Here is a 19,982-nt window from a genome sequence, read left to right on the forward strand (position 1 = left end):
AGAGCCCCTTATACTGTTCCTTAAATATTTACGTAACTTAAGGGCCCAGTCCAAACCGCGCCTTGGGCCATAAAGCACTTTTGCGACAACCTAAGTGGGGTTAGGCTGGCACACAGACATGCGCCAGCCTCCCCACACCGATGTGGACCACAGGAGGCAGGTAGGTTGCGTCGGCCGAGCTTGTTATGCTGGATCCTAAACTCATTCTTGGGCAGCCCGGGGCAGTGCAGTCCCGGACTGCTCAGATTTGCGCTACTGCTTGAGGTGGCGCAGATCCGAGTAGTACCATTGGGGCTGCTGTGACTTTACCTGGGGTAAGGGGAAGTGATTCCCCTTGCCCTGGGCTGAGCCGCTTGCAGCCCCAATCCTGCCTTGGATGCAGTGTAGGCCTACTGGCCTGCTTGCTCCAGGGCAGGTTTGTATTGCACCCTTATTAGTTTAAAAAAGATGAACAGTACATACAGTACTAATTTTTAGTTAACATACAGCACAATCCTAATCTTGTACTGAGCCAGAACAGGCCTCCCTGCAATTGCGCCTACCAGTTTACCCGAGGGAAGGGGACGAAAGTCATATGTATATTGAGACTGCAGGGCTCAAGCTATTGGAGAGTAGTCTTTTTAAAGGGACTGAACTTGGAGAAAGCACTCTAAAGGTGCAATCCTGAGGCACCCTTGGGCCAGCGCAAGTCACTTCCACCAGCCCAGGAGGGTTGCAAATGTGCCATAAGGAATGTTTGCACCTCCTCGTGAGTCGGCTAGGCTGGTGCATGGAGGCGCGCTGGCCTGTGGACACTGACCAAAGCCTTCCTGCCAATGGAGGCACCGAGCCTTGCGTCGGCCAAGCTCGGCTGATGCTAGACTCTTGGGTGGGTGGAGAGGAGGCAGGAGGGAGGCGTTTTGGGGCGGGGGACGGCGGGTGGTGGGCGGCCTCAGGGGTGGGTGGGTGGGCAGGGAACGGGGCGGGGCTGGGACCCAGCAGTTATGCAGGATCCCAACCCCATTCTCCAAGCAGCGCAGAGTGGCTTCAAGCTGCTCTGCTGTCCTTGGAGAGGAGGAGGAGACCCATAGGGGCTGTAGTGGCTTACCCCATATCTCTGGCTGCGCCACTTTGGGCACTTATTTTACACTGGATACAGTGCAAGCCTCTTGGCTTGCCTGTTCCAGCGCAAGATAGGATTGCACCCTAAGTTTGCGGTCTGGTTATGTCACCATTAAAATCAACGTTCTGGAATTCTTAAATACAATCCACTGGAGCAGAGTTTCTCAAACTGTCTGTCAGGAACCACTAGGTGGGTCACGAACCAATTTCAGATGGATCCCCACAAATTTCAATATTTTATTTTTAATATATTAGGCTGGTATATATCTGCATTTGGGGAAATCTGTACTTTTAACAGGCTACTATGTATATGATTTAAACAATGATTATTGTTAAATTATTGTGCTCCCTGGGGCATTTGGTTAGCCATTGTGAGATACAGGAAGCTGGACTAGATGGGCCTATGGCTTGATCCAGCGTGGCCGTTCTTACGTTCTTAATGATAGTCAATGGAACTTACTCCTGGGTAAGTGTGGGTAGGATTCCAGCCTAGGATTATTACAAATTTTCCTACTTAATGATGTCACTTCCGGTCATGACATCACTTTTGGTGGGTTCTAACAGATTCTCTTTCTAAAAAACGGGTCCCAGTGCTAGAACCACTGAACTAGAGAAAGATGTAGCATCTTAGTCCTACGCACTTGGAAGTAACCTCCACTGAAATTAATGGATATAATTTCCAGTTTATACTCGCACATCCAAAGTAGATGAATGCTGGTAATTATATGGGATGTTTGTTGGAAACTGTCCCTTCAAAAGAATGCGTAAACATCTGGTTGTACTGTTAAACAGGCATAGGCAAGAGGAGGCTTAGATTGCGTGGGGGGAGGCAATAAAGCTGGAAAGAGAACTTGAAATAATTCACTTGTAGACATGTATGAATAATGAAATAAAACATTGGAAAATTATTGGAAAATATCTATTTGTGAATCAGAGAACTTGGAATTTTTACAAAAGCGTTTTGTTATTTTTTTTTAAAGTACATTCCGGATATCTTAGAAAATCCATTTCTCTGACTTAGAGCAATAGGTTACATTACATCAGCTCATCCCTTTCTCTTCTTTGGAGCCCAGGCTGCACTAAACAATTGGCTGACTTGGCATTGATTGTAAATACAAGCTTTAAGTATTGATTCTTTCTTTATGCAAATTATTGCATGTATTTGGACCTCTTTGACTGATATAATCTTACAAGTGTCAAATGTTAGCAAAAAGGGATATATAGTTCACATCTCTTATAATGAAACTCGGGGTTTGTACTGTATTCTTTAAATTTGATTCCAGCATGTTACATTCCACTATGTAAATTTTTACACAGGTATGCAGAAGTTCAGATGAATAGAGACAAGATACAGATTATGAAAAGAAAGGTGATACAGGGTAATTAATGTCAGAGATGGTTCTGGGCTTTTCCCTGCGCAGGGCCACCTCTGTCTTCGCTGCCTCTGCCCCTGACCCAGAAGTAATTGCAGTGACATAATCGTCACTGCAATTACTTCCACATGACTGCCTCCTCAGTTCCCTCTTCAAGAAAAAGGGGAAGGAAGGAGGCAGCCCAGGCTCTGATGGAGCCTTTCACACAGCTTCTAAGCAGTGTGAAAGGCTCCATCGGAGTGTTTTGGCGCCGCTGGAAGTGGTGCCCAGGAGGCGTGCACCGCCTGCCTCCTGAAAGCAGCACATGCCTCTGTCCTGGGCGCCACTTCCAAGAGGGTCAAAAAGCTCAGATGTAGCCAGAAGGTGCATGTGTCTCCTTTGAAATCAGAGGAGGCGTGTGCTGCTTCCCGCTGCTCTGAGGGTTGTTCCCCTCCCCTTTCTTTAAAGGAGAGAAGAGGGGGTGGCCCTCAGATGCTACTGGGAACCGCATGAGAGTGTTGCAGGAGTGCAGCCACTCTCAGCATGGTTCTTCGCTGATCTGAGTGCCGCCCTCCTCCTCCTCGTTTAAAGAAAGGGGAGGGGAGGGACAGACCTCAGAGCGGCATTGAACCATGCCAACAGTGACTTTGCTCTTGTAGCCACTGTTGGCGTTGTTCTGGGCATATCTGGGGGGGAGCAAGAGGGTCACAGTGCTGGTCCCCCAAGCACAGCGCCCGGGGCATTGCCCTCCATGCACCCCTCCAGGTACACCACTGATTAATGTAGAACGAATTAGAATAATTTTCATATATGTATTTTAAAATCGGAGACTTCCAATCAGTTATGATCACCACAAAAGTAGGTGAAATAGAGTAGACTCCAACCCTAATGAAGAGCTTGGATTCTTCTTTCATGATGGTCTCTCGGAGACAAAATATTGCATTTTGGATGTAGATAAAATGGGTAGTAATCACAAAGGTTCAGTAATGGTTTTACAGGTCTGTCCTCCTTGTCTGTGGATCTGGAACCTGCAGATTTAACTCTCCTTGGGTTCTGAACCCCCAGGGGAGGGACAGACCTGAGCTCCCGGTCATGACCAGAGGTTTTCGCCAGTCAGGTCCAGGAGGCTTTCTGAGGCCTGCTAGACGTGACCTCTGCAGACCTCAGAGCACCTCCAGACACAGCTAGAGGTCCTGTATGCGCCCACCCGTGGATCCCCTTATCTGCAGATTTCAGCATCCGCGGGGTTTCTGGGAACAGACCCTCCCCTTGGATGCTGAGGTCAGACTGTATTTAAAGAGCTTACTTAGCACAAATTCACACATTCATATTACTGTACTAGTAGCAAATCTTATGTATCATTATGGACTGTTTTGTCTTAACTCAATAATTATTGAATATTGCATTTAGCGGAGGTGATAAGAAACAGTTATCTGTTGGGAGTCATTACTGTGAGGACTGATGCCAGCAGTTTAATATGCTCAGTCTATTAACAAAATCTATATACATAATGTGTGAATTCACACTGAAAAGTCTGTCATCCAAACCAGCTTTTGCAGCATGCCTGTGCACAGTATTCCTAGCTGGATGGGGAATCAAATGCAATAATAGCGTTAGATTAACTTAGGAATCACAAATACATATATGTATATGGATAGCCCTTTAAAAAAAACAACCATGAAAATCAGAGTGGCTGGGGTGGAGGGATTGGGGACTGTATATAGTTTTTCCCTGTGATACCACATCGCAATGAGACAGTTGATTGGTGAGATTTCAGCTATTTTTTAAAGGGCTATATGCATCTTCTGTTGATTCAGAACTATTTTTCTTCATGAAATATTGTAGGATTTAAATATTCTGTGAGTGATCTCTCATTTTTCCTGCTCTGCAGTAACTACGCAAGTACAGGTTGAGACTAATTATTCGCATGGGTTCCGTTCCAAGCATTCATGTGGATGGCAAAAAATGCACTATAGCAAAACATTTTAAAAAACAGTTACTTTGCACCAGTGATTTTAAAACAACCTTGCTGACCTTTGTGATGCAAGATAAGAGTCATTAAGAAGACAAGAGAGAAGGACTGAAGGATTGTCAGCCAGCTGCCCCCCCCTCTCATTAAGGAGGCTATTGTTAAAGGACTGTTCAGTTTTTTAAACTGATTTTAAAGGGGTGCATTTTCCCTTTCTCCAGGGATCAGCGCATTCCTTCTCATTTGCAGGGGCCATTTGTGTTGAGTCAAATCCGTGTATAAAAAATCCATGTATAAATAGGCTGGACCTGTAATGGAAAATTAGAAATGGCTATAGGATAGTTAGTTCTTAATCTTAAAGATTGCATTAATTAATTAGATAGGCATATCCAAACCATGTATTGTGCTATTTGAACCATTTTTGTAAATGGTAGTTCTAAATGCGTTGTAGATTATGTGCATTGTCTGCTTTTGGCCCAGAACAGTCATGTATACAGTGTGGTGTGTGTATGAATGTAGCATATAGAGGTCTACGATAAATACCACTAAAAGGGGATGGGAAGCTGCTATAGTTCTGAAAGTATTAAATGTCTTCTTGACAGGTGGAACTCACTGGCAATAGCATCTATGAGTATATACACCCATCAGACCATGATGAAATGACAGCAGTTCTAACAGCTCACCAGCCTCTTCATCATCTCTTACAAGGTACTGCCATGAGATATGACTATGTGTAAGTGAAAAAGTTGAGAAAATGTAGAGTTAAGCATAGTGTGTTAATAACCCTGCAAAAGCAGGGTCTATTCCCAGTGACTAAAGTTTGAGTTACAGGCCACAGTGCTTAAACAGTTTTGTTTAAATGCAGTGCTTAAATGACTTTGCTCTACAGAACAAAACGTCCAGAGGTTTTGTGATCTGTTTTAAAACACATGATAGACTGAAGGCAGCAAGAAAGACTGATTTCATTCCATCACCCCAAGCATGATTGTGGGTTTCATGAAAGCCAAAAACAGTTTCACAGAAGTGGCTAAAAAAAACCTTGTTTAATAGTCATGGCAATGTGAGTGAAAAAACAAAAATGGATGTCTTTTTTTGGGGGGGGGGTACCTTGACACATTTTGTTTACAAGAGTAAAACAGAGCAAGTCATTTAAATATATTCAGGGCATTTTATTTTTAAAATTTGTTTACAGTCATAGTCTTTCCTTTTTCTAAGGAAGGAGGATAATTAAGATACACATGATTGAAGCAAAAACAAATTTAAGAGTTTTTTTAATTAAAAGAGACAGCGTATCGTTGAACATGTATTTAATTTGTTACTGTATTTGATCATTGTGCATACTGCTTCATACTGGATATATAAATAAATGACTGACTTTAGGTGGGTTTATTAAGTTCTTTCTTGATAGCTGGGCTATTTGGTCTTCAACTAAAGAAGCTGGAGTTACTTTGAAGTATTATTAGAGAAAGGCCGCAATCCTAACCACACTTTCCTGAGAGTTGTTGTTGGCATCCTTCAGTCTTGGAAGACTATGGTATCGCACTCTGAATGGTCCTCTCCAGTGCATGAAGCCTGGGTAAAGTAGATATGGAGGCTAGACTGTTACCCATGCAGCAAATCCCCCTTCTCCATGTCGTTGAAATGGTCCAATGGAAAGGTAGAGGCCAATACAGTTGTTTCCAGTGGCATCGCAGGAGTTGCCAGAACATGACTGTGTTCAGCCATGAACTGCCTCAGGGACTCTGGCTCCGGATTTTGCCTCAAGGTTGATTCCTGAAGGCTCTTCTATAACTGGATGTAGCCACAAGGCAGTGGAGGTTTGGGATCAGAGTTTTCCTTCTCTCAGATGTGCTGCCTTCCCAGGCTGATGAGTCCCATCTACCCGGTGGCTCTTACGACAAGTACAGCCAAACTGAGGGCCTATTCATATCCCCAGCCCCCAGGGTATTCTTACTCCTGAGAGTAAGCCCCATTGAATAAAATAGGACTTACTTCTGAGTAGACCTGGTTAGGATTGTGCCCAAAGATACACAAAAAACTTGGGGCATACATCCTGCTATGTATGGAGAGATTGCTGTTGGTTCCGGTCATGTAAACACCTATCATTACTCGGCCATTGCATTGGATTGGGGGGGATAGTCAAACTGAAATTGTGCCAACTTCTAATTTGAGATAATTGTTGGTGCACTTATAGCAAGAGGGGAAATGGAAAAAATTCTAATGAGTTTATGCTGTTTCCTCTGGTGGTAGTTGCACACAGATGGGGATGAGTAGTGCCTTTCATTTCAGCTACATATATTTAGTTAATAGCCCAATCTACGCTTGTTTACTCAAAAGTACCGTAGATACTCGCCTATACGGCGATAAATTTATGCCCCAAACTCACAGGAAAACTGCCCCCTCATCTTATCTCCGCACTCACCCAGCGTACGGAGGGGGCAAGGGAGCCATTTGCATGGGGGGCTTGGTAGGAAGATGGGCAGCTGCGCCTCCCCCCAGCCTGCTCCCTGCCTGTCGCGCCTGGAACCTGGGAGTAGGCAGGGCATGGGGGTCAGCCTGCCTGCCAGTGCTCCCCCACACCCTCTCAGAGCCCTCCACGTGCACACCCCACCCCACAGGGGCAGGGAGCAGAGCAGGGGCGTCCTGGCTGCCGCCGCCACCACCAGACCAACGGAGGGCAGGGAGCGCGCGGGGATCGTCCTGTGCTGCTCCCAGCCAGGTGCTCCCCAGCGCCTCCCTCCCTCCCTGCTGGCCGCAGCCGCGGGGCAGCGCAGGTCATTCCCTGAGTGCTCCCTGCTCTCCGCTGGTCTGGCGAGCAGCAGCAGTAGCCAGGACGCGCCCGCTCCGCTCCCTTCCCCCACAGGCAGCGGGACTGTGGCAGGGAGTGCAGTTGTCGCTGGTAGGCTGCCCCTGCATGCCCTGCCCCCTCCAGGGCTCCTCCCGAGGCTCCAGGCGCAACGGGCCAGGTGCAGCCTGGGGGGAGGCACAGCTGCCCATCCTCCTACTAAGTCGTCTCCCCCCCCCCGCACCCAGGTGCAAATGGCCCCCTCAGTCTGCCTGGGTGACTGCCCCACATGCCCTGGCTCCTCTGGCACCAGGAATGATGAGGGGAGTGGCTGGGTGCAGGCTGCAGGGGGATAGCTGCCAGGAACTCCACATGAGGCCCGGAGGCGCTGCTGCCATTCCTCCACAGAGGGTCTACTTCCAAGTATATCAGGTCCAACTATGTGCAGCTGCACCTGCTCAGTCACTCCTTGTTGCTTGTCTCTCTGCTGCGAACTGCATTGCACACTCCCAGTTGTGTGTTCTACATAGAGCCTTTGGCTTAAGGCACCAGGCACTTTAAAGGAGGATTTCATTAATGGTTCTACTGGGATGCTGTTTCCAGTGTACTTAGAGCCCAATCCTAGGCTTGTCTACTCAGAAGTAAGTCCCATTAAAGTCAATGGGGCTTACTCCCAGGAAAGTGTGGATGGGATTGTGGCCTTACTCTGATAGTGTTTACAAATGGTTGTTAAGAATACAATTTTAAAAATTAGTGAATAAAAATGTATCTTAATAATCAATGAAATAGATAATAGTTTTTAATAAATTAGAGACTATTTTAAATACTTTTTTTCTATATGATGTATACATACTATGTGTACATCGTATAGCAAAAACAGTATTAAAATAGTGTACGTATGTATACATGTATGTATAGATGTATACATACTATGTATGTATATTGTGTTTTTAATACTATGTTTTTAATAAATTAGTGACTACAGTTCTTAGGTAACAATTACTGGTAGGTTATTTTTCAGGATCTGACTCGGGTAAAATCAGACAAAATTAGTCAAGACTCAGACACCCCCCTAAGTTTAAGCCCTGACTTATCCGAGGGCCATATAAAATCCCATGATTTTTTATCAAAGCCTACCCTCGACTTATCTGTGGGATCGACTTATAGGCTAGTATCTGCGATAAGTCGTATTTTGTTCAACAAAGGTTATTCAAAAGTAAGTGCACATAGCATTGCTGGCTAACAGTCCACAGTGCCAGTCTCACATGTGCTGTCATGGTGACAGCCATTTCAAAAGTGCCAGAAAGCACTTTACAATGGCCAAGGGATGGCAAGCATAGTAGTAGAAAAGGCACCAGGTGCCTGTGATTGTATGTTTTATGCCAAGTGGTGCAAGGGAGGGTGGGGAGGAGCTTTAATGGGGTGGGGGAAGGTGGCGACAGAGGGGCTGGGTGGATCCACTGGCGTACCTGGTGGGGGACAAACGGGGCAAATGCCCCAGGCACTGACCTCCAGGGGCGCTTCCTCAAGCCTCCCCCTGCCGCCTACCCGCCTTTTTCCTTAAAGGGAGAGAAGCCAGCAGCTCCGCCGGCTTCTCTCCCTTTAAAAAAAGAGCCTCCTCCCAATGGAGGAGGGGCGCCCAGGAGCACTCTTGGAGAGCCAGCAAGATGCTACCTCTCCGGCAGCAACTCAGCACCAGACAGGGCCGCCCCCCCCGACCTCCTCCTTTATAGGAGGAGAGGGCAGGGAAGCCCTAGAGTGTCGGCGTGACTCCTTTCACACTGACGCTGTAGCCCAGGTGCCCCTGCGCTCGCCACCTCCGGAGAGGCCTCTGGAAGCGAGAGGGTGGCCTAAAGCATCAGCACTGACGCTCTAGCCCAGATGCCCCTGCCCTCTTGCCTCCTCCAGAGTGGTCTTTGGAAGCGAGAGGGTGGCCTAGAGCGTCAGCGCTGATGCTCTAGCTCGGGTGCCCCTGCCCTCGCCTCCTCCAGAGAGGCCTCTGGAAGTGAGAAGGCAGGAGATTTTGTAAAGTGGAACTATAGTTCTTCTGGAACTATTGTGGAATGGAAGCAAGAGGGCGGCCTAGAGCATCAGTGCTGATGCTCTAGGCTTCCGGGGTCCTGATGGAGGCTTCCACGTTGCTTGTAAGTGGTGCGGAGGTCTACTTTGGAGCGGTCTGGGGTTGCTGGAAGCACCACCCGAGACAGGCGGGTTTCCAGCAGCCACAAACCACACCAATGGAGAACTCTGCACCGCTTACAAGCAGAGCGAAAGGCTCTGTTGGGGCCTCGGCTGTCTCCTTCGTTCCCCCTTTTTCCAAAGGCGGAACGGAGGAGGGAGCCGCACGGAAGTCATAGCGGTGACAATGACGTCACCGCAATTACTTCCTGGTCACAGGTGGGGGGGTGAAAAAGGGGTGTGGGGGCAAGGGGTGTGGGGGGGTTGTCCAGGCGCCGGGACCCCCAGGTACACCACTGGGTGGATCAAGCCCAGGAAAAGGCAGGGACGGCAGCAGAGGCTCTTGCTAGATCCTTTCCTGCTGCTGGGTCTTTCCACTGATACAAGGCTGCTCAGGTCTGCACCAGCTATTTTCTGGTATAGGCCAGGTAGCCCCATAGCGTCTGCTTGGACTTTCCTCAGGACAAGGGGACAAATGTTCCCTTATCTCAAGGAGACATCCTCTGCCTTATGTCCTCAAACCCAGATGTAATAAGACCAACCTTGAGAGAGTTTGCATATGCACTATACTGCTTTTTACTTACATGTCATTCGTGTCCATAGACAATTTGTTATGAAAAATTGTTTTCATACTAGTAGAGTGAAGATGTGTGGCTACATACATCTTAATTTGGTGAAAATGGCATAAAAATGTTTTGCATACTTTATTACTGAGAGACTTACTTTACACACTTACCTGGGAGTAAATCCCATTTAATGCAATAAAACTGACTTAGAGTAGACATGCATAGGATTGTACTATTAATCAATTTGCTCATACATGAGAGGCCTCCTTAAAGGCCAAACAACATACTATGATGAATTCTTAATGTGGTCCTTTGTCTTACTTGTTGCCCATAAATATTTACAAGGGAGCCACAAAATTGTGACAGGGGGTGGGAGGGCTTTAGGACTTTGACTCCACCACTGTTCCAATCCAATCTGTGGTTCTTGTGTACGCTATTTTTGAGGGGGTGGGGAACTTCCGTTGCCTTTCATGATTTTTAAAAAAGTGCAGGGGGTATAATGGTATTCAAATCATAGTAGGGATAAAGTCTGTTGGAAGATTGGTGTAATATTATAAATTAGATGGAATTGTAATTTTGGAATATAAGTATGGTGTAAATTATAGTGGTATTAAGATAAATAAAAGGGTTATTTTATAAAAAAGATAAATAAAATAAATTATAGATGTCAATTTATTTTGGAGAAAATATTAAACCTGTATTTTGGGTTAATAAATATGTGGTGGATAAGCGATGTATAATATTATTGTAATTGGAGATATTTGTTTTTAGATGTGATATTAGAAATTAAGAATCAGATAAGAGATTGTATTTTAGAGGTTCGTTTAGTGGTAAGAAGAGTCTATAAGTAAAAATTTGAAGCCTTTCTTGATTGGATAGTTATGGAAAATGATGTATAACATGTTATAAGAGATATTGAATGAGGTAATACCATTGTAATCGGAGACTTCTTTTTTAGATGTTATATTAGAAATTAAGAATTAGATAAGAAAGATTTTATTTTAGAGATTAGTTTAGTGGTAAGAAGAGTGTATAAGTAAAAGTCTGAAGTGTTTTTTTTTTTATGATGGGATAGATAAGGTTAGAGGAAAAATATGGAATGTTAAAGTACTAACCAGTTGGGTTAAAGAATATGATAATTTTTGTATTGATTATTAATTTTGTGTGGATTAATGTTTGTTGTAATCGATGGCCACCACCCTCGTGTGTAACCTATGTAGTCCTAGCCCTAAGTCTATCCAATTTTCCTTACCTATATCTGTAATAAATAAATAAAGCATTATAAAAAAAAGGAAGATTGGTGTAATATTACCTGCAGGAGGTCACCTGAGACTATCAACCTGTCCCTCTTTGTGGTTCTTGCAGAAGGTGTGTCCTTTAACTCCTTCCTGCCCTTAGCCCACATGCTCTCAAGACTCTCAATGGACAGACTCTACGTAGCTCTCAGCTTGCTGGCCCCTCCACCACACTCACGCACAAAGGGAACAGCTTTTAGGGTTCCCTGTTCCCTAAATTCAGTAAAGCTTCTCATCCTAATGAGAAGATACATGTAATCTGCTGTGATCTATAAGAAAAGTTTTGTTTTTTTTCTGAAACTTTAACCAAACCTCTGCTTCTATGTTTGTGTGCCTTATTGACAGTAGCTAGCTTGAGTGGCTGAGATCTCCCTTTACCACTGGGAAGGGTTCTTCTACTGATTATTAATCTGCTATAGCTCCCTTTCTACTAGAGTCCTGAAACCTCCCTTCCTCAGTTTCATCTCTTTTTATGGCTGCCGCTGCCAGATAGTTCCCCCCCCCGGAGGAGAAAACAAAGAGACAGGTACACATTGATTATAGCACATATTGTAGTCAGAAGTAGGCATTTGCTAGGGGAAGTGATAACTTTTCAATCTAGACCAGGGGTGTCAAACTCGTTTCATACAGAGGGCCGAAGTTAGCATTCAGTGCTCTAGCTGAGGGCCGGAAGTGATGTCATTAAGCAAAAAGTGACATCATTAAGCAGGTAATGGCCAGAAATCAGACCCTGTTCTCATATAGAAACTCATTAACTACAAATGACAGAAGAGAAAGTAAGCAAATCTTGATCATATTTCAAGATTTGGGAAAGCCCAATTTTCATGTGGACTGCCATTTCAGCTGTAACACTTCAGCAGCTGAGAGCTGGAGAAAAAGCTTCTGGGGGCCACATATGGCCCCCGGGCCTTATATTTGACACCCCTGATCTAGACTATCTCCAGTTTAGTTTTTGCATATGGCTACATTAGGATTTTGTAGGAAACTTGCACTATTTGGTATTGCCTTGAAAGTGCATGGAATTATTGTAGTGTATTTTTATAAAAGAACAGTTGCCAAATATAAAATATTTTAACTAGGAGTTATTTTACCCTATAACTGTGGGCTTAGTTCTTTGTCATTTCTTTCCTTGAGAACTGATAGTGTAAGGGGCTAGGGACAGCACTGTTTTGCATGTGGATAAATATTCAGATGTAACCATGCTGCACTAATGAAGAAACAGCACTAGCCTCTCCTATTCAACTTGCACATAGCTTCCAGCATCAAAGGGACCTTGTCTATGCACCTAATTGTGTGATCTTCTTTTTAACAAAAGGAGGGAGGGGGCTGCTGTGCAGCTAGGCAGTCTTTCTATACTAGAAGCTGGATGCATGTTGGAGAGGGGGGGCTTGTGCCATTCCTATAACACAACCAACTGAACTACTGTATCTAAATGTATGAAGCAACAGATTTTATTTGCATTTTTGAGCGAATTGACCTTTTTATGTATGCCTTAAGTTGTGTCAGCAAACCTTGGAATGTCTTGGGATGACTGTGTTACTGGAAGGATGCAATCTGGTGTAGTTGTTCTGATGGTAACTCAGTGGCAGAGATGATTCTTTTCAGGTAGAATGTCTTGGGTTCAATCCATGGTATAGATCAGGTGTGTCAAACACATTTCACATAGTGGGCTGAACAGCATTCATGGTGCCTGCAGAGGGCCAGAAGTGTCATCATTAAGTAGGAAGTGACATCATTACACACAGATGATGGCCAGAAATAAGCCCCTTTTCTCACATAAAACCTCCTCAGCTCCTCAATGTGCAAATCTTGTTCATAATTTTAAAATATGAGAGCCCGGTTATCCTGCTGGGAAAGCCCGGTTATAACGGGGGGCAGATAAATGGCTTCCAGGGGTCTCATTAATGCTGCAGGCCTTATGTTTGACATGCCTGGTATAGATAGCTCAGGGAACAATCCTTGTCTGAAACCCTGGAAAGTCACTGCAAGTCAGTGTTAACAATACTAAGCTAGATGGACCAATTGTGTGACCCAGTCTAAAGCAGCTTCCTGTGCCTTACTGCAAAAAGTAGCAGTAACAAGGAACCTTTTAAGTATCAATACTTTGGTCCTCACAAAGACTAATGGTGCACATATGAGAGTGGGTTACTGTGGGAACTGGGAAAGTTCATGCATATACTGAAAGAACTGAGTTATAGCGTTTATGATTTTGTGACTTGAATTGTCACTTTCACATTTATGCTGTCTTCTTTAGAAACAAATTTTATTTTCACAACTGATATTAGGAAGCAATGTTCAAGTGGCAAAAAGAATATTGTGAAAAGTCTTAAATGTGTGTATTTCATTTTCAGAATATGAAATAGAGAGATCTTTTTTCCTGCGAATGAAGTGTGTCTTGGCCAAGCGGAATGCAGGATTAACCTGTAGTGGTTACAAGGTAAAATGCTCATTATTGCCATCTAACAGAGATCTGAATGTTGCAAATTCACTTTAAGAGAAACATGTTCTGCAATAATATAGCTGGCTGTATCTTATTTATGGTAGACTTGAGCCAAAATGAAATGGAGTTGTTCAAAAAACAAAAAAATCCCCTCTGTTCTTCAAGAACCACCCCCCTTTAGTAATAGTTGTAGTGGGTACTGCAAAATAGGATTGTGGTCTTGAAGCTCACTCTGATTTTGCTTCATGATGGCTTCACGTACCACATGATGGCTTGCTACTACTGGTGTTTAGCTGGGATCACTTCAGGAATAAGCCCTTAAAAAATGGTGCTGAGTACAGGTCAGGGAAAGAAACAACTGTGTATAGTGTGCAGAAAGCATGGGGACTGTGGAACATTTCTTCTCTAATTAATGGCAGCTACATGCCCCCGTTCTACTAGGTATTACCCCAGTTCTGACAAACCTAATATTGAAGTGCATGTCTGAACTGGAACAGCATTACTATCAGCATTCAAACTTATGGCAACACACAGGTTCTGGCAGCCTAAACGTTTGAAAAAGACTAGATTAAGCAGATAACTTCTGCTTCCTGTTAACCTCAATCTCGTGGTTTCAGGCTGACAGGATGCAGCCTGTGCATCACTGTAAGCTTTATAATGACCCTGTAAAGGAAGAACATTTTTGCTGGGGTAAGCATTTAAATAACGTTAATGGGTGTGCACATGGGGGGTGTGGGGGCCGTGCAGAGACAGGGTTCCTCATATCTGCAGTTTCTGTATACACCGTGGGGGAGTCCCTGGAATGGACCCCCATGGGTATGGGGCACACCCGTACACCCTGGACCCATGGGATAGAGCAGGATATACAGGTCCAACCTTGTTATACACTGATTTTTTATACACAGATTTGACTCAACACGAATGGCCACTGCAAATGAGAAGGAATGTACTGATCCCAGGAAAAGGGGAAAATGCACCCCTTTAAAATGCTTTTCTTCGTGTTGTACAGATTTGTTTTGCTATTGTGCAATTTTTGCCATCCACGTGAGTTCTGGGAACAGAACCCTCGCAAATAATGAGACTCAACCTATATATTAATTTCCAATACAAAATAATTTATTATGCCTGTATACCTTAATTACTTCTTAATTATTCCAAAATAATTATACTGTATACCAGGGATTCTCAAACAAGCAAAATGCATTGAAACCTATGGAAAGTGAAACTGAGCAATACCATGCATTTACTCATGAGTAGATGACTATATATTGGGCCAAAGCAAAGGACAGGTGGAGAGGAATCCAGTGCCACCAGAATTGTCCCAATCTGATAAACAGTCCCCCTAAAACACCAGAGAAGAAAGTCCCTCCCTCCAACCTGATAAATGTATTAAGCTCTATGGAGAGCAAAAGTAAGCCACATGTTTGCAACTACTCACTACTACAGTGAGTAAGCAAACATGCCTTGGCACGTCTGGAAGATCAGGTGAAGGGGAGTGCAAAGCTACCAGAGTGGTCCTGATTCTATCCACATAGAGCTCAACAAGTGCTCTAGAAGGCAGCCTCCCACCATACTACAGTATACAGTATTTACTACAGTAAAAAGAGGCTTGAGCTGGTAAGAGTATTTTTTGGGTAAAGCTAGATGGGTCCTGATGGTGTGTAATTAAAAAAAAAAAAAGGCAAGTTCTGGTGCTAAAAGATTTGGGAACTACTGCTTTATTGGAAAGAGTTGTAGTGTTTTCCAGTTTCGTCTCCGTCTGCTGGTGGAGTCTCATTCCCTCTCTTCATCATTGTGGGTTGTTAATGTTACTAGGAGGGAAACTTTGAATCTCAATCCAGACCAGACAAAAAATATGTTCAATTTAAAATTGATTTTGTCCCAAATCGCACTGAACTGGCATAACTATAAGAACTTAAATTGAACTAGGCATTGGGAAGGACTGAAAATCTTATGGTGGTTTTTTTTTGGGGGGGGGGGAGTTTGAGGTTTTTGCAGGCAGGCTACAGAGAGAATTCACTCGGTGGAATAGGGCTGGCTTCCTCATCTCATCTCCCCTTATTTATTTGTTTTATTTTAAATTATTTATAATTCTTCATTTTAATTACTTATAGCCTGCCTATATATGGAAAATAGCACAAATTCAGTGCTTGCCATGGGGAGTTTCATGCTTGCTACATTCTCAGGAAAACACTTCCTGCTTGATGATGTCACTTATGGCCATGACGTCACTTCCTAGTTAATGACATCACTTCTGGTGGGTCCTGGATAAATTGTCATTCTAAAAAGTGGGTCCCAATACTAAAAGTTTGAGAACCACTGCTGTGTTACTTAAATATACTGAATAATTATATGGACACAAGATTTTTGAAATTTAATGTAAAATTAGTTGGGATGTTCCACTGACAGACAAACCCAGCATACCTCCATATACTTCCACCATTGCTGGCAAATTAATTGGACACTTGGTTAATTTTCTTAGACTATTTATCAGGAGAATCAAGAAAAAAACTGCATGGGTTTTTGCTATTATTATCAAGAGGCCCTGAAGTCTCTTTTTACATATTTCCTTTTTCCCCACATATTCTAGGTGATTCATTGCAGTGGCTACTTGAAGATACGGCAGTACATGTTGGATATGTCTTTATATGATTCCTGTTACCAAATTGTGGGACTGGTTGCTGTAGGCCAATCATTACCTCCCAGTGCAATCACTGAGATCAAACTTCATAGTAATATGTTTATGTTCAGAGCAAGCCTGGATTTGAAACTAATATTCTTAGATTCCAGGTAAGTAAAACCTACAGAGAATCCTGAAAGGCCTGTTAGCTATGTGATCACATGTCTTTTGCAGATATGCATCCACAAGCACATCTTTTCTTGTGACCTGGTAATATTGCAATGGAAGCTGGGAGTCGTGTTCAGATAGTAGTGAAAGTTATCACACTATAGCAGGCTACAGAAACCAGAACTTATCCCTTTATCCTCAGCAGTAATTTTACTTTAACATTCTGTCCCCAGCTGAGATCTTTGTGCTACAGTTTTCACTGTCCTTATTCTGTAATGTCCATGTCTGTCTTCAATTTCAATACACTTCTGTTCTAATTCCCTCTTCTGAAACAGACCAATAACTTTTTACGCTGTCTTGACTTTATAAACTGGTTATAGGCTCTGTATACTGATCACAGTAATAAATTCTGAAAAGAGTAAATTTGTCAGCAGAGAAGAAAAGGATCTTTGTTTACTATTTCCTTCATTCGCTCACTGTGTGCAGAGAAGGAAGGAAGCATGCAAGACACTAGCAGCTTTGAGTGAAAAATGGACTGCCACAGTATTAAGTGCATGCCATTTAAGTACACATGGAATGTATCTCTCTTGCTCCTCCCCCACTCAAGTAAAGAAATGGGAATTGTGCATCCAGACCAGTGTCTCCCAAATTGTTTTGACTGGGACTTGTTTTTCTCTCAGTCTGTTGATCCTCAGTACATATTAATAAAGACATTTCCGTGACCCTCAGAAACATCCATGTTACCTTTGTTTGGGTTGCGACCCCTAGTTTGGGAACTACTGATGTAGACCAGTGTCTTGTCATTATTTAAGAAAGGAAAAACTATCATTGCTGGACTGGCCACAGAACTATGATACCAGCCAGCAGCTGTCTCTAGTGTGGCAGAGTATCCACTTATGGCATGTAGCATTTTGGGTTCTGTCATTACCCCCAAAGTCTCACTTTGTGCCTCAGCTGCTGCTTTCATCTGTGTTAAGAATCATTCTGGAATCCTTCTACTTATGGATAGATAACCACATCCTTCTGCAGCTTTTGTACCAGCTTCATGAAAACTCTACCCCAGGCTGCCCCTGCCTTCATAACGGAGGTGGGTAGGCTACCATGGAAAGAGATTTTCCGAGTTCTACTTCTGGAATTCCCTTACTCAGCTTCCTTCCTTCTAATTAATGCTGTCTGTAATGTTTCCTTACGGCTTTTGTCCTTGAAATTGGTTTTAGTCACTTTTGGATGCTGCTGTTTTTCTTGCTGTTTTATTTGCAGCTGTATTTTTTAGTGTGGTTTTACTGCTTTTTAAAAATTACTGCTTATGTACTTTTATTTTAATGTTTCTGATGAAGAGCAGCACAGAATTTTATTAAATAGGTTTTTAAAAACCTGGTATTAGTCCATTCTGGAAGTAAGTAAATGTTCATTCTCAGTTCCATAACCAGTGGATAGACAGCCTACAGCATACTGTTATCTCACCAAATGAATGGGCATTCAGTGCATGTTCCATCCTTTCGATGTCCAAAAGTTGGTTTCTGCTAGAAAGGCAGAATGCTCTTACTGAATCATAATGTGGAGCAGTGGTGCTTAAAGTGGTGGGTCGCGACCCACCATTGGAACAAAAAATGGGTCATTTCCCCTTAAGGGCCTAGCAGCAACATAGTGATCGCAACTACCCTACCTGAGGGGGTCCACCAGCCTTGGAGAGAGTCAAGGAAGTCTGCAGCCTCCTCTGCAGGTCTCCCCCAAGCTTCATTTCACTCCACTTTGCCGGTCTGAGCAACTACCACTAAACCAGAAGTAAACTGGAAGTTGCTCTAACCAGCAGAGCAGAGCAAAACGAAGCTTGGGGAAGACTCACAGAGGGGGCTGTGGGCCTCTCAGGACCCTTTCCAAGGCTGGCAGACCCCCCTCAGGTAGGGTGACAAGACTCTGAGTGCCTGCGGTGTCGCGATTGCTGCGCATTGCCAGGGCACATCCCCCCTCCTGCAAACACTTGGAATCAGTTCTCGGACTCCCAGTGAGTTTGAGAACCAATGATGTAGAGAATTGACAGGTACTATGTAGTGTTCAATAAATGCAAGTAAAATATTGTCTTGAAGTCTAAATATTTTATTTTTATGTGATTCTCCTGCATGAAGACCCAATATTACCTGTATTGACCAAGTTAAGAAAACATAATTCAGAGTGTTTCCATAATCCTGAATATCCTTCCAGCTTGATTTCTGGAAGGAAAATAATCACATTTGTTTACTATAATGAAACATTTATGGGGATGGTGCTTATTAGCCCTATTCTTCCTTTTAGAGTGACTGAATTAACTGGTTATGAGCCACAAGACCTGATAGAGAAGACTCTCTACCACCATGTACATGGCTGTGATATATTTCATTTACGATATGCTCACCACCTCTGTAAGTAATGGAAACCAAATAAATTAATTGTAATGTGTGATGAGCTGTCATAGGTTTTTATACACCTGGAAACTGATTGGTCACAGCCTTTCTGTGCATGTGTGCCTATTTATGCATTGTGAAAAATTCACCTGTGAAATAGTTGTTTATTGCAGTCTACATCTGGGTTTCATGTTCATTTTTACACGTGTCTTCCATGGAGGCATTTTGTAACTGTGAGTGAAGCTGTTAAACAAAGGAATTTTGCAAGTAAAGAAATTGTGTGTTGCATCCATAGTCTTCCACTTGAGGGAATAGGTAAACCAGTGTTTAGAAGAATATAGCTTTACAGTCAAATAAAGCAGTCTGTTATAGCTGTTGATGGAATACTAATGGAAGATATCCCAAGGATTTCACAGTATTTTGCCAAAAATCTCAGAATAACCAGGGAACGGATTAAAAGTTTATAAACTACAATAATTTGTATTTCACATACATTATCAATTAGGCAATAATCAATTAACCTGTGTTTAATCATATATTCTCATAGCCTGACAATTCAGGAGTCCTGCAATTTGCCTGTTTTGCTATTTGAGGGTATTTGCAATTTGAAGGTTTTGCTAAAATCCCTCAGGCACTAACATGAACAAGCGCTAGAAAGAAATCTTCTGAAGTTAGTCCAGTGGATAGTAGAGGAAAGTTTGGACTCTCTCTCAGGGCATGTATTATCACAATTATTAACAGAATGTATTAATATTCAGGGCATCAGGTATTAGCATCGGAATCCAAAGTACTAAGTTTAAAACAGATGTCTCAGTATTCTGTGAGAAATACAAGTGGGCTCCCATACCCGCAGATTTAGTTATCTGTGGATTGCTCTCCCCCCATACCCATTAATATCACTGGGTCAAAGTTTTCTTGCTTAAACAGGTCACTATAAGCATTTAAGCTTATAGCACTACACAGCAAGCTGCTGATAGAACTAGTTTCATCCAGTATTTAAGCTAATGCTAAACAGGAAGCAGAAGTTGCTGGTGTCTCTTCTACATCCTTTTTGAGACTTTTTGTACTTTAGGGACAGGAAACCATCTATTTTGCTATGTAAAACGGTTGGAACTTTTTGTTGAAAA

General features: G+C 43.3%; 1 protein-coding gene across 2 annotated transcripts in view; it reads left to right on the forward strand.

The window, feature by feature from the left end:
- The window catches only part of SIM2 (SIM bHLH transcription factor 2), a 72,413-nt gene that overhangs the window by 40,424 nt on the left and 12,007 nt on the right, over positions 1-19,982 (forward strand). For both annotated transcript variants that reach the window (XM_066620817.1, XM_066620816.1), the window contains exons 4-7: positions 5,025-5,130; positions 13,598-13,683; positions 16,277-16,476; positions 18,767-18,873. In XM_066620817.1, the coding sequence (XP_066476914.1) occupies positions 5,025-5,130; positions 13,598-13,683; positions 16,277-16,476; positions 18,767-18,873 (499 nt within the window). The remainder of the gene's footprint in view (positions 1-5,024; positions 5,131-13,597; positions 13,684-16,276; positions 16,477-18,766; positions 18,874-19,982) is intronic.

This window comes from Tiliqua scincoides, chromosome 3 (assembly GCF_035046505.1).
Source record: "Tiliqua scincoides isolate rTilSci1 chromosome 3, rTilSci1.hap2, whole genome shotgun sequence".
Taxonomy (NCBI): Eukaryota; Metazoa; Chordata; class Lepidosauria; order Squamata; family Scincidae; genus Tiliqua; species Tiliqua scincoides.